Source organism: Lathamus discolor, chromosome 2 (genome assembly GCF_037157495.1).
Source record: "Lathamus discolor isolate bLatDis1 chromosome 2, bLatDis1.hap1, whole genome shotgun sequence".
NCBI lineage: Eukaryota > Metazoa > Chordata > Aves > Psittaciformes > Psittacidae > Lathamus > Lathamus discolor.
The window spans coordinates 153,569,821-153,583,079 of record NC_088885.1 but is presented as its reverse complement, the minus strand read 5'-3'; the positions used below and the strand labels follow the sequence as shown (position 1 = coordinate 153,583,079).

The following is a 13,259-nucleotide window of genomic DNA, read 5'->3' as shown; positions in this document are numbered from 1 at the left end:
TTAAATCATAGAATCATTTAGGTTGGGAAAGACCTTTAAGATCATTGAGTCCAACTATAAACCTAACACTACTAAGTCCACCACTAAATCATGTCCTTAAGTGTCCATACATGGCCTTAAATTACCCTCAGAATAGCTTAGAGGAATTCATTACTTTTATATGTCACTATTCATTAGTAGTATTCATTCACCATGATAATCACTTAAACATTAGGCCAAGGCAATTTAAAGTTGACACAGCTTCAGCTTCGTATCACCCCTGAATATTAATGGTAGTCAGATGTCAAAATCTGTTTTAAGAAGTTATATCCAAATATAGTTTCATCAAGTCTTTACTTAACCTTATACACTGAAAGTAAACCACACTACCTGTACCTCTGGATAAGTCTATATTACACCCTAAGGCTTCAATCTACAAATAAAGTCACAGCCATAACACACAGAAAGGCATCAGAAGACAAAGGATTAGAGCACTATAATGCAAAACTGTAACAGTTAAAATAGCACAATAACTTCTACAAGCACTTAGATTTAGCAAATATTAAAACAGGGCTTACCTTTGGGAATTGTTTTACTGGAATCAAAACTTTTTGCCCCAGCTTCATATTCTTATTGATGACTACATCAATATACTTTTCTTCTTCCTTTCCTTCCCCTTTCTGGAATTTTTCAATTTCTGTTAAAGGGAAAAAGTTAGTTACTTTCTCAGTTTAATGCAACAATCTAAGAACTAAGGATCTTCAAAATCAGTATAAATTGAAAACTTTAAAGCCTAACACTATGGCACAATAAAACCTCCTGGGTTCAGCAGCAGCAGTCATTTTTCTCCTCCTTAGCAGCTGGTGCAGTACTGTGGTTTTGACTTTCGGCCTGGAAACAGCGCTGATAGCAACAACTACAAACACCAGTGTTAAGTCACATTTACTCTGGCCAAGGACTTTCTGAGCCTCATGCTCTGCCAGGGAGGAGGGGAAGCCAGGAGGAAGCAGAGACAGGACACCTGATCCAAACTGACCAAAGAGGTATTCTATACCAGAGCATGTCATGCCCAGTATATAAACTGGGGGCAGTTACCCGGGAGGGCTAGGTCACTGCTCAGTCGGGCTGGGTATCAGTGGGAGGGTAGTGAGCAGTTGTATTCTCTTCCCTTGTTATTTCCCTTATTATTGGTGGTAGCAGTAGTGATTTGTGTTATACCTTAGTTACTGGGCTGTTCTTATCTCAGCCCATGGGAGTTACATTCCTTCAATTCTCCTCCCCATCTCTCCAGGGGTGGGGGGAGGAAAGGAGGGAGTTGGTGAGAGAGCAGGCTGCATGGGTTTTTCTAGGTTGTCAACTGGGCTTAAACCACAACATACACATTGCACATTATGTAATTAATGCATGTAACCGGTTATGTAGGTCAATGGGATAGATCATGTTTTGCTTTTTCAAACTTTAATATTCATGTTCATATCAACACCTCTCAAATCATAATTCCAAGCATTTTAAACATTATCTTTTAACTTAAAACTTATGATACATTAATATTTTATATGGCTCAAGCAGTAAAAACTTGGATACCTCTGTTCATTTTTAAGTTCAAAACCTTACAACTGGGTTAGTACAGAGTCTGGAGCTTTAATGAGCAAATGTCCATCTTTTGACATTTCAGGGATGTAGTTGAGCCATAGATCATACCCAAAAATCTGATGAGTTATACCAATGACAAAATAATTAGCAATGAGATTTAGAAGCTCAAACCCAGGCTGCATGAGTGGGCTTGTCATTAGAGGGATACATACAAAACTGATTCTTGATTATAATTCTGTCCAAATACTGACTCTCCAGTGTACTAATGAAAAATTGCAGGTTTCACTTCATTAGTGGGAAAACATGACAAGCATACAAGGAAACTAAAAATGAAGTACTGCTTGAAGCCTTTGCTGGATCACATCCAGCATGCTGTGGGTTAAACATGTTAGCACAAGACATACCAAAATCCAATCAGTTTCAGAAGTGGAACAGAAGTTATTCTAACTAGTCATTTGTCCTCAACAACCATTTTCAAATCTCAGTTTTTCACAAGAAACATGCTTCTACTCTACCATTGTAATGTCAAGGTTAATGTCATTTATCCTTGACCTTTTTTTTAGTAGGAATGCGAACTTGCAACAACAGGAGAGAGTAACAAGAACCTGTGTTCAAAAGAAACCAATCAAAAATGTAAGAGAAAGCATCCTTTAGGTACACTTTAAAAGACAACTTAGTTTCAAATAATTTCCAATGAAAAACAGAAGTGGTAAACCAAGCACAGTTCTTACTACTGAAAAATCCACTCAGCTTTAGAGAACACCACTCCATTTCCATTTACCACAACAGAAGTGAAGATAACATCTTTCCCTATAACAAGCTCCAGCCTTCCATGAAAGCTTTTGCTAGTGAGCACAGAACAGGAAATAAATACCATTGCATTTATTCAAGTTAGTGCTAAGTAACTGAAGATCTAAAAGCCAAACTAGCCTCAGACTAACCTGAGGGCTTCCCCAGCTATACTGTCATATCTTGGCAAGTCCCTAGGAAGTTTTTGATTCATATGGATTCTAGTAATGTCAGCATTTTGGAGAAGCCCTGTGAAAGCAAACTTCCTCTAAGCGTCCTTTACATTGCAGCATGCTCAGAGAAAACTCCAAACCCCTCAGCCCACAGGCTGACAGCTACCAAGAAACATACTAACAGCTGAATCCAGGTAAAAACTTTATGGACTAGATAATTATGGCAATAAAACTGATATAAAATTACACTGAAGTTTATTTCCAGATGAAATTAAGACTGAAGTTTTACAGGGCATGATGTTCCCACCCAGAAAGCAGGTGACTGGTATTTTTTCGACATCCAAGTTCTGAATGTCCTATTCAAATTTTAGTATAGTACTATCACAGCACTCAAACAAAAACTACTTTTAATGCCCCTGCTTCCTGATATAACAGGAGCAGTTGTGATGAGCCTCTGATTCTCTTGGACATCAGGACACTTAAAGGTTTCTATGTTTTACAAGTGGAAAACAAACATGACACTGCTTTTCAATGCTGTTGTTGGTTTACACTATTGACAATATAAGCACTCAAAGCTCAAAACTGATCATAAATACAACATTCATCAGAAATGTTTTACACCAAGAAATATCACATTAAAACTGTAATACATCCATTTTGTTATGACTAAAGCAAATGCAGTTACAATAAAATGTAATACAACATTATTTAGTAGTGACTTTAAATGTTAAGACTAGAATTTGTTCGGAATATTAATGCACTGTGCTATTATTTTGAGAGAGATCAGTGCACCAAAGGCTCCTAGTGGGCAGATTGATGTGAAATCCTTAGTCTGCAGTAGCTGTAATTACTGTTACAGTGAAGGACCTTTTTCCTAAAGTAATCTAAACTCACAAAATAAAAGTACCTTTAACATAAAAGGCCACCATGGTCTTCTCAACTGGTGAAGTTAATCAGTTTTATACATATGCACAGCAGCCCCCCTGCCCACCTGCAAATTTAATACCATAAAAAAATTTACCACTAGAAGTAGTAAAGAATTTTAAATTGGAGCCATAAGCTTATGAATGAACAGCAGTTTAGGGACCTTCTTCGATATTGCCAAGAAATAACATTTAAAAGTGAGTTTTGCTTCAGGAATATTCAGATGTCTGACTTGTCAAGGTTAAAAAGTATCTGAAGAGTTAAGAGCCAGCTATATAAGTCCCTTATAACACCAATACATCATTATTTGTATTTCCTAAATATTTTAGCTTACAGAATGTATTTGAGTACAGTTTTTGAAGGACATGATTGCAACAACTTCATTAATGCTGGATACACTCAATACTATAGTATTTTTAATAAGTTAAAAAGGTGGTAGAAAGAGTATTCCCTTCTTGTCCTAATAAATATTAAAAGAACTCCATTCATTACTCTGAAGAATGGTTTCCCTACCCCAAACAGCTACATACTTTTTATTGACCATTTTAAGAATAACAATGTCTTTGTTCTTTAACTTCCACTATTTAATTGACTTTCTACTGCCTGAAGCTACCAAGACCCATAGGAAGCCACCAGCAAATGCTCAGTAAGATGGATCACAATTTTCCCCATTATTTTTTAAGTCAGATGACTTTTTTCTTACCAGCTCATTGTCAAAACATTACAGAATAAGATAAAAGATTTTTTCCTATTATGGTCTAAAGTTAATTACATTGACTTTATGCATATTCACTATCATTGATTTCAATTTTGAATGAAAGTCAAGGACACTGAATTACTGAAAGTTTACCCTATATTGAGACCACTTTTTGTCTCAGATTTTTGGGTGGGCTTTTTGTCATTTCTTTGCACTCAAATCTAAAATGAAATAAAGTTAAGCATCAGAATGTTATCCTACCTGCACAGCTCATTCAGTACCTATCATTCACATCTAGCTTAGAAAAAAAAGCATGCCAGATTACAAGGGAAATCCAATCAGATTTTCAAGGTCAGATGAATAGGGAGATTTGCCTTTTCCTAATCCTTGGATTACATTCTATACTGCTTAGCTACATGAAGCAATGACATTTCCTAGATCACAAATAGAAAAACATGTGATTAAAGCTTTTCATAATGCTAAAGATTAAAATCCCATTTTCTGAGACCAAGGATGCAGCTAATGCAATAGTCCAGGAATTTAACTAGATGAAGTAATAACCACATGATTTTTGTCTTTACATTTAATCATAGCAGAGAGCTCTAAGCAACGATTACTCCTCAGTTCACCAAATAATGTTGCTAGATACATCACATAATGACAAAGAAGAATAGTTCCATGTTAATCTGTAGGTAGAATTAATCTTCCTGTGGCAGAACTACAAGCCAGGATTCCAGCTCCCTCTCCTAAGACAATATAAATACTTGCATTTAATGTAAAATAAAGTGATGCTCTATTTGTCTGCAGTAAATCAATATAATCAACATAAGATCAAATGTCAAACTCAAACAATTGTTTACTGCATTTGTCCTTAATAGAGTGTTCCCAGAAAAACAAGATCAGGAGAAAAGAATCAGGTAAATTTGTCTGCAAATCCTTAAGAAATATTCTACTAATTTTTCTTTAGGTTCAGAACTCTTACCAGACACCATAGAAAATCCAAGTCATAGAACGGTTTGGGTTGGAAAGGACCTTAACATCATCTAGCTCCAAACCCCCTGCCATGGGCAGGGACACACCACACTAAACCACTAAAGACTCCATCCAACCAAGCCCTGAACACACTGCCAGGGATGAAGCATTCACAACTTCTTGGGCAACCTGTTCCAGTGCCTCAGTACCCTCGCAGTAAAGAACTTCCTCCTTGTATCTAACCTGAACTTCCCCTGTTTAAGTCTGAAGCCAAATTTCATTTCATACCTTTTTTCTACTTAGGACTGAAGAAAAAGTGAAGAACCCAAGGGTCAAATTCTAAGACATCCAAATGATGCCCATCCGAACTGCCCTGCTATTTCACTAGAAATAATTTCCACTTCAATTTTGAAACCCAAAATATCTTAAGAACAACATTATGTTTTATGAATACTCTTAACACCTGAAACACTATAGTGGCTTTGGAAGCTGCTGAAACTATACAACAGCAACAATATGTTTAGCTCAATTTGGACAACTCAAATTTTGGCAGCTTGTAGCTAAGAGAAAGATATCAAAAGTTAGATCAAGTCAACCAAACAAGTTTGAACTACTGAAGCATGTCCCAATAACAATAGTATTTCTCAGTAAATTCTCAAGGCTTCATAGTTTACTTGGAAAAAACACACCATCTTCAATTCAAAAAGCTCTTAAGTGAAGGCTGTGGAAGTATCTTTATATACTTCCTTGTTCTTTTACTTCTTGGGAAAAGTCACTACTATTGGCTGAAAACAGCACTGAGCTAGATTGATACATGGTCTGACAGCATGATTCCTTTTGGCTCCATATTAAAAAGAGTGACAGCGCTACAAAAACATTTTAGCTAATTAATTATAAAGATCTCCTCTAACAAACACACCTAAGCTTTGATAAGAGACAAGCTTCCAGAGGAGGGCAGGGACTCCAAGCTAGTTGTGGAAGAATTTCAGAATAGCTTTTCCTTAATGGAGAAAAAAAAATGTCAACAGTATCAGTTTCTTCAAACTTCCTATAATCCTAATTGAGATTATCAGGAAGTACTTCAGAAGCACTCTTCAGGATTAAATATTACTTCTCCAGCATTCCATACTGTTTCTTATTTTAAGATTTTCATTGTGGCAAAAATCCGTATTTTATTGCAAAGCACATTTTAAGCACACCTATTCTGAAAATACTGGGAGTTACAACTTCTCTATGGGTTGGCTTTGCTTGCTAAACTAGATATTGATTTAATGCTCACAGTCCTTCCACGACTTGCTCTGGTAAATCCAAAGTGCAGTAACACAGGACAATGAACATAATGACAGTTCTAATTTTGATGACATTGATGAGAACTTAATCTCATTAAAGTCACAGTAAAATGGTCTCAACTGTGCTTCAGATTATACATCTCTTCCATTGACTCCTTTAATCTCTAACACACTAATTGAGGGATTAAAATTTAGAATCATAGTTAGGGTTGGAAAGGACCTTAAAATCATCCAGTTCCAACCGCCCTACCATGGGCAGGGACACCTCACACTAAACCATGTCACCCAAGGCTCTGTCCAACCTGGCCTTGAACACTGCCAGAGATAGAGCAGTCACAACCTCCCTGGGTAACCCATTCCAGTGCCTCACCACCCTCACAGTAGCGAATTTCTTCCTTATATCCAAACTAACCTTCCCCTGTTTCAGTTGTAACCCGTCACCCCTTGTCCTGTCACTACAGTCCCTAATGAACAGTCCATCCCCAGCATGCATATAGCCCCCCTGAAATATCTGAAGTAGTACCTTTCCAACAAATACGTGTCTTTTCAGATGAAAACAGTACTGCACAACATGAACTATAATCAACACACTGAGGCTTTAATACATTTCAAAATGCTTTCTGAAATAAACACCACAGATTTCCTGAAAGCAGCCTCTAAGAGACCTGCTACTCACTACCCCTGACTTCTTAATTAGCATGAAGCCAGACAATGTTCAGCAAAAAGTTGAGTTCTAAGTGATATGAGGCAACAGGCATGAACTAAAACAGGACATTCCACCTGAACATAAGTAAGAACTTTACTGTAAGCGTTGCAACACATTGCTCAGAGAGGCTGCGAAGACTCCTTCCCTGAAGATATTCAAGAGCCATCTGGACACGATCCTGAGTAATGTGTTCTGGGACACTCTGCCTGAGAGCAGGGAGGTTGGACTAGATTCCTGGTGGTCTCTTCCAACCTCAACCATTCTGTGACTGCAACCCTCCTAATTCTGGCACTAAACAGAAGAGGTAAGCTTAGCCTCCTGCTTTTTTTAAAAAATATTTAGCATGCCTTGTTAGCTTTAAAGCGGTTTCTGCATATACATTCACAAAACATAAGCAATCCCTCATTTTGAGCTGCATGTAGCATCTCAATGTCCTAGGAAAACAAAACAAAATCCACAATTAAAAGCAGCAACTAAACATTTCCTGATGTAAGGAAATGCTTGGACAAATATCCCTTTTTCCACCCACACTATATTTCCAAAGCAAATACTGATTAATGCATCTTCATGAAAGAGACAAATTAGGGAATTAAATATACATGGAATGGCCACATTTAAATCCATCCTGAATGGGTCTGAAAGACTGCCTCAGAAAGATAATGAAATACACTATTTTTAGTGCATCTGTTCTATTACTATATGCATTCCCCACTCCTCTGTGAGCTTCAGACAACTTCACTTATCCTCCTTAGCCATCACTGTGATACCTTAAAAATCACCTCCACAGTAGGTCCTAATTCTGAACTGGCATAAAAAGTGATGTATTAAAAATACAAACTGAGCATAAGAAACACAGGAGTGTCTCAACAAATGCACATTATAACAACAGTTTAATTCAGAATAACTGTCTTTCATATGCCACCTTAATTTTGTGGGAGCAATTGACAATGACTCTTAATTTGAATTTACAATAAAATGAGTGGTTCATGCTATAATGATGTCTACAGCATTCAGCATCCTCAAATTAATAATAATATCCCTGCTTAAGTACTCAAACCAATCTTTATTTAAATTGCATTCACAGGCATTGTAAGTTCTATTTTACAGTCTGTCTGCACTGATCTGAAAATACATTTCAGTCACCAATATGACAAATATTTTGAATAGGCCTTTTTATTTAAGCAATTCAAAACCTATTACCTTCACATCAAAAATGACTCCACTTGAATCTATTTAGACTGATTAATATTAGCAATAATGTAGGAAGTACCAGAGTAGAAACTGTCAAAAAATAGCATATACAATATTAACAGATGTTCAGTCAGTCTTGCTCAGGAAAAACCCAGGATGTTAACACAGACTTCAGTCCCATTTACCCACCCTGCTTCACTGGAAATTACTATTTCTCACTGTGAGGGGAGTTTCTGAACTTATACCAAAGTGCTAAAGTTTCCTATATGGTTTATCTACTGCTAAGCTCAGGAATCCATTAACTGCAAAAAATGTCAACTCATCAGGAACTTAAATCCAAATGCAATTTAAGCATATATGCGGAAAACCAGCACCAAATAGCCTACACTCAGCTACTTACTTCAATGCTACATCCTATCAGGACTAACACACTTGACTGCCATGTTCCTCCCTGCTTCAGGAACACCTAATGTTGCTGCTTAAATGGGAAGAGCATAGGAGCATTGACTTTTCCCCTGCTTTGAGCAGGACACTGGACCTTCAGGGGCTTCTTAAAGGCTCAGACACCTTATGATCCTTTCTATAAGCAGAAGGTGCCTGGAAGGGGACCCTTACTGTCTTGGTTTTACCTACCATATCTACCATGCTATAGCCTGTAGATAGATTCCTTTTCTGCAAATACTTTTTATGTACTTATATATGACAACACAAGTAGCCCAACAAGCTCCAAAGGCAAAGCTCTAAAGCCCTCTGAACCATTCAAATGTTATGGTAGGAACAAAATGGAGGAGTTGGTGCCAAGTGATCATTATTTTTAGCAGACATTAGGAAGTTTCAAACATGAGCCTAAAGTAGTTCCCTCATAAAAGCAGCATGTGCAAGCATGACAACTGACAGTATAGGTATAAACCTACTTTGAATTCAGATTTCAAAAGTAAAGCCATGATTTTATTCCAGGAGGGGATCCAACAGAGAGATCATCTACTATCCAGGGCACAGACAAAATGAAGTTAATTTTTTGTGTCAAGAGACCTTATAAAAAGCTGTTCCATCTTTCACTATAGGAACACAATCAGGTAGCCTTTACACAAGATTTAGCTTGTCATCTTGGTGAGTCATCAAGAATGGTCTGTACCCTTCCCTATTAAGTACATAGTACTACTCAAACTTTGTGAGACTCTTAATCTGCATATGTCACATTTAAAACTACTGCCAAGATGAAATACTAGCCATAGCACACCCAGTTACTGAACCCTGCAGCAGATTTGAGCAATATTAAGAGACCACACGTAAAGCATTAGGGCACTACCAAAGACAGTGTAGCTTAAAAAACCTGTCACTAGATTTAAACAAACCACACTTAATATTGGAAGGTACCTGCACTACCAAAGCTCATCTCAGTAGGGAACCTTCCATCCCTGTATTTTGTACAATAGTTACACAACAGTGTACAACTGCTTACCAAGCATTATGAAAGCTTTATGCAGCTATCAGCTAGACAAAGCTGAGTTATCTTCCCCTGCTTATCTAAAAGTCACTTTGAGCAACTCTGGAGCTTTGCCAGTACTCCCCATCCCACATGATGGAGCCAGGGTATATCCTCACACTGGCAATCCGTAATTCAGTCATATCACTGTTGATAAATCCTAAAACGCAATTCACACCTAAGTCACAATTTACTTGAAATAATCACTAAACCAGAAACTTCAGCAAACACCCACAAGTGCTGAGGGAGCTGGTTGATGTCAATGACAAGGCCACTGTTTTTGAAGGGTCATGGTGATTAGGGGGAACACTGACTGTAGGAAAGCAAGTATCAGTCCTATGTTCAAGATCGAGGGAGATCTGAAGAACAACAGGATGGTAAGACTAACCTTGATTCTTTGGAAGATGAGGCAGCAAGCAGCCCTTGGAAGGCCATTCCCAAGCATAAAGGACAAGGTGATTGTGAATAGTCTGCATGAATATACGATAAGGAAGTCAACATACCAAACTTCTTAGAGCCTTCAATAACAAAACAACATGATTGCCTCTTCAGATGAGACAAAAGCAGCAAATGTTGTCCTTCTCATCTGTACTAGTGCTTTTGATACTATTTCCCATAGCATCCCAACAAACTGATGAGGTACAGGCAGAAGAAATGGACAGTGAGGTGGACTGACAACTGACCTGCCTGGTTCAAAGGGTTATGTTTAGTGGCATCACCACCAGTCCAGCTAGGGACCAGACACTAGTGGTGTGCTCCAAGGGTCAATTCTGTGTAGCATCTCCATTGTTGACATGGATGATGGGACAGAGCACAGCTTCCACTAGTTTACTGGTAATAGAAATACAGGAGAAGCGATTCAAACACCTGAGGGTTGCACTGGCACTCCAAAGTACCTTGAAGAACCAGAAAAATGGGCAGACAGCAGTCTCATGATGTTCAAAGGGAAGTGCAAAGTCTTGTACCTGTGAATGTTCGACCCCATGCAGGAGAACAGACTTGCAAACAGACAGGAGGCAGCTTTGCAGAAAAGGACCTGAGAGTCCCAGCAAGCTGAACACTAGCCACAAATATATGCTTGAAAATGCCACCATCATCCTGGACTATACTAGAACAGCATTGCCAGCAATCTGAAAGGGATCCTTCCTCTCTACTCAGCACTGACTGAAGTGTTACCAAGCCGACTGTTTGATTTCTATTGTTTTGCAGAAGCTTCAAAAAGATTTTTTTGAAGCAAAGATTTATTCCATATTTATTTTTAAAAACACTAGTTCTGGTGAATCCTACCTCTACTCCAAGATTTGCTACTCATGAAATACTGTAGCCCAGAAGAGATTTGTTACCTGAAACCACGCTAGAAACTCACATTGCAGCATAGGATTCTGCATGCTTAAATAATGCAGAGGAACAGATTCAGACAGATCCAACACACAGCAGTCCATTTCTTCCCTCACCATATCCCCACCCTTATTCTCTGCACAGCTGGAAGTGTATACACATTCTTCCAAAGTTACACATCTCTTCCCACTGCTTCCAGAACACCATGCCCTCCAAAATACATTTTCTGTCCAATAAAATTGTATAATTGCTCCTGTTTTACAGCATTAGAGAAAGAAACTGACATGAGGCTACCACAAGTGTTTGTGTCTAAATCTTTATACTGAATTCAGTAAAACTCAAGAGTTAGCACCACTGTTAGGATGTATTAAAACTCATAGCTGCAACATAACCATAACCTCCCTTACTGAAGGAATTAAAGAGCCTGTATGTTCTGTGACACTGCACTGGTCAAATGAACCATGAAAATGAACACCACCACTGCTCTGGAGCCTGTAAAAGATTAACTACTGTAAACAGTTAATTCAACCAACTGTTCATAATTTTATCAGCCTGCTGATTCTAACACAAGTTTTCCGGTATAAATTGCTCAGGTTCCCAAGACTTCATGTCTGCAGCTTTGTTTACTACAGCACATACTACTGATATGCAAGTAAGCTGTATGAAAAGGTAAACTCGTACAGAAAGAATATGAAACCACAGGTGAATATGAAGGAACGTAACACTATTGATGGTTTGCATTTTAATGCACAAGCCAAAAACATAGCTCTAGAAGTTGAAAATACGCTTTCAGAATACCTACAAAAAAGGCAGCAGCCCAGCCTAAAGTATTTGTGTATTCTGATCCAGAGATGCACAAAACAAACCTGCAGAAGTTATTTGGTGCATGCAGAAGGAACTACTTCCAGAACACCATTCTGGATTACTTTAGCACACCTCTAACCCTTCAGAAGGCGATCACTCCTACTGCCATCAGACAGAGGCAAAACACTATTGATACAATTATTGTAGGCAGCGCTTTTAGTATTTGTCATCCATTACAGTCCTTGGCTGCAGTAACACAGCTTGGCAGGAAAAACACACGAAGGCAGCTTGTTCATCTACCACCCCATGGGAAAGTGCAGCCTAAAAAAAATCATGTGGAAATTATGTATGAGCTTCAACAAATTGGATGTTAAAACTCTCAGCTTCCAAGTTATTTTTTAATTAGGAGATGGATAACATTACTATCCCTTCCACATGCTCAATAGCAGGTGAATCCAAATCTCTTTACTGTGTATGAAGATACCTCTTACCCAGAGTTAAGCAGATTACTTACACATTCAGCTGTTCTCAAATATTATTCTATTACACTAGATGGAACGAGATGATCTTAAGGTCTTTTCCAACCCTAACAATTCTATGATTCTATGAATAGGTTGCCCAGGGAGGTTGTGAATGCTCCATCCCTGGCAGTGTTCAAGGCCAGGCTGCATCTTGTGCAAGATGGTTTAGTGTGAGGTGCCCCTGGGCATGGCAGGGGGGTTCGAACTGGATGATCTTAAAGTCCTTTCGAACCCTAACTATTCTATGATTCTATGATTTCATGTAATTTTAGCTCTAGATCACACTTCCCTACAACTGTGATAAACCCTGAAAGATCACCTTATGGATTCATTCCAGGTGCAACTCAAGGGAAAAGAACCAACATCTCTTGCCAGCAGACCAGTTTCTGCAGGAAAGGAGTGAGATCAAAGTCTGCAGTAACCTGTGTCTTCTGCAGTACCTCTGTGCTTATCCATGTAGCACCTTCACTGAGGAAAGTAATCTTCCAACTTGTGTGGCATCTGTCAAAGAAAGGGCTGATTTTTTTTTTCCTTAAACTAGTATTTCTAGCATTAACCTGGTAGAATATTATTCAAGTTTCCAGCTTTAAAGAAAACAAAACAGACCATGATTTATACCTGCATAAATATCTGGAAAAACTACCCAGTTAACTTTAAGGTATGTTTTGGTAAAAGCTAAAATATACATGTTTTAGTAGCACTAGTAGTATGGTTTACTTGCCATAGGAAACAGTTACAAATGACATTTTTATCTAAATAAGGTGTTTTCATGTTTAGCTTAAAACTAAACACTTCCT

At 38.1% G+C, this 13,259-nt stretch overlaps 1 protein-coding gene across 5 annotated transcripts in view; it reads right to left on the bottom strand.

The window, feature by feature from the left end:
• Nucleotides 1-13,259, bottom strand: part of KHDRBS3 (KH RNA binding domain containing, signal transduction associated 3) — an 88,406-nt gene that overhangs the window by 61,667 nt on the left and 13,480 nt on the right. For all 5 annotated transcript variants that reach the window (XR_010610300.1, XM_065669010.1, XM_065669007.1 and 2 more), the window contains exon 2: nt 558-676. Coding sequence is in view for 4 of the 5 variants with exons in the window: in XM_065669007.1 (XP_065525079.1) it covers nt 558-676 (119 nt within the window). In the remaining variant the exon portion in view is untranslated. The remainder of the gene's footprint in view (nt 1-557; nt 677-13,259) is intronic.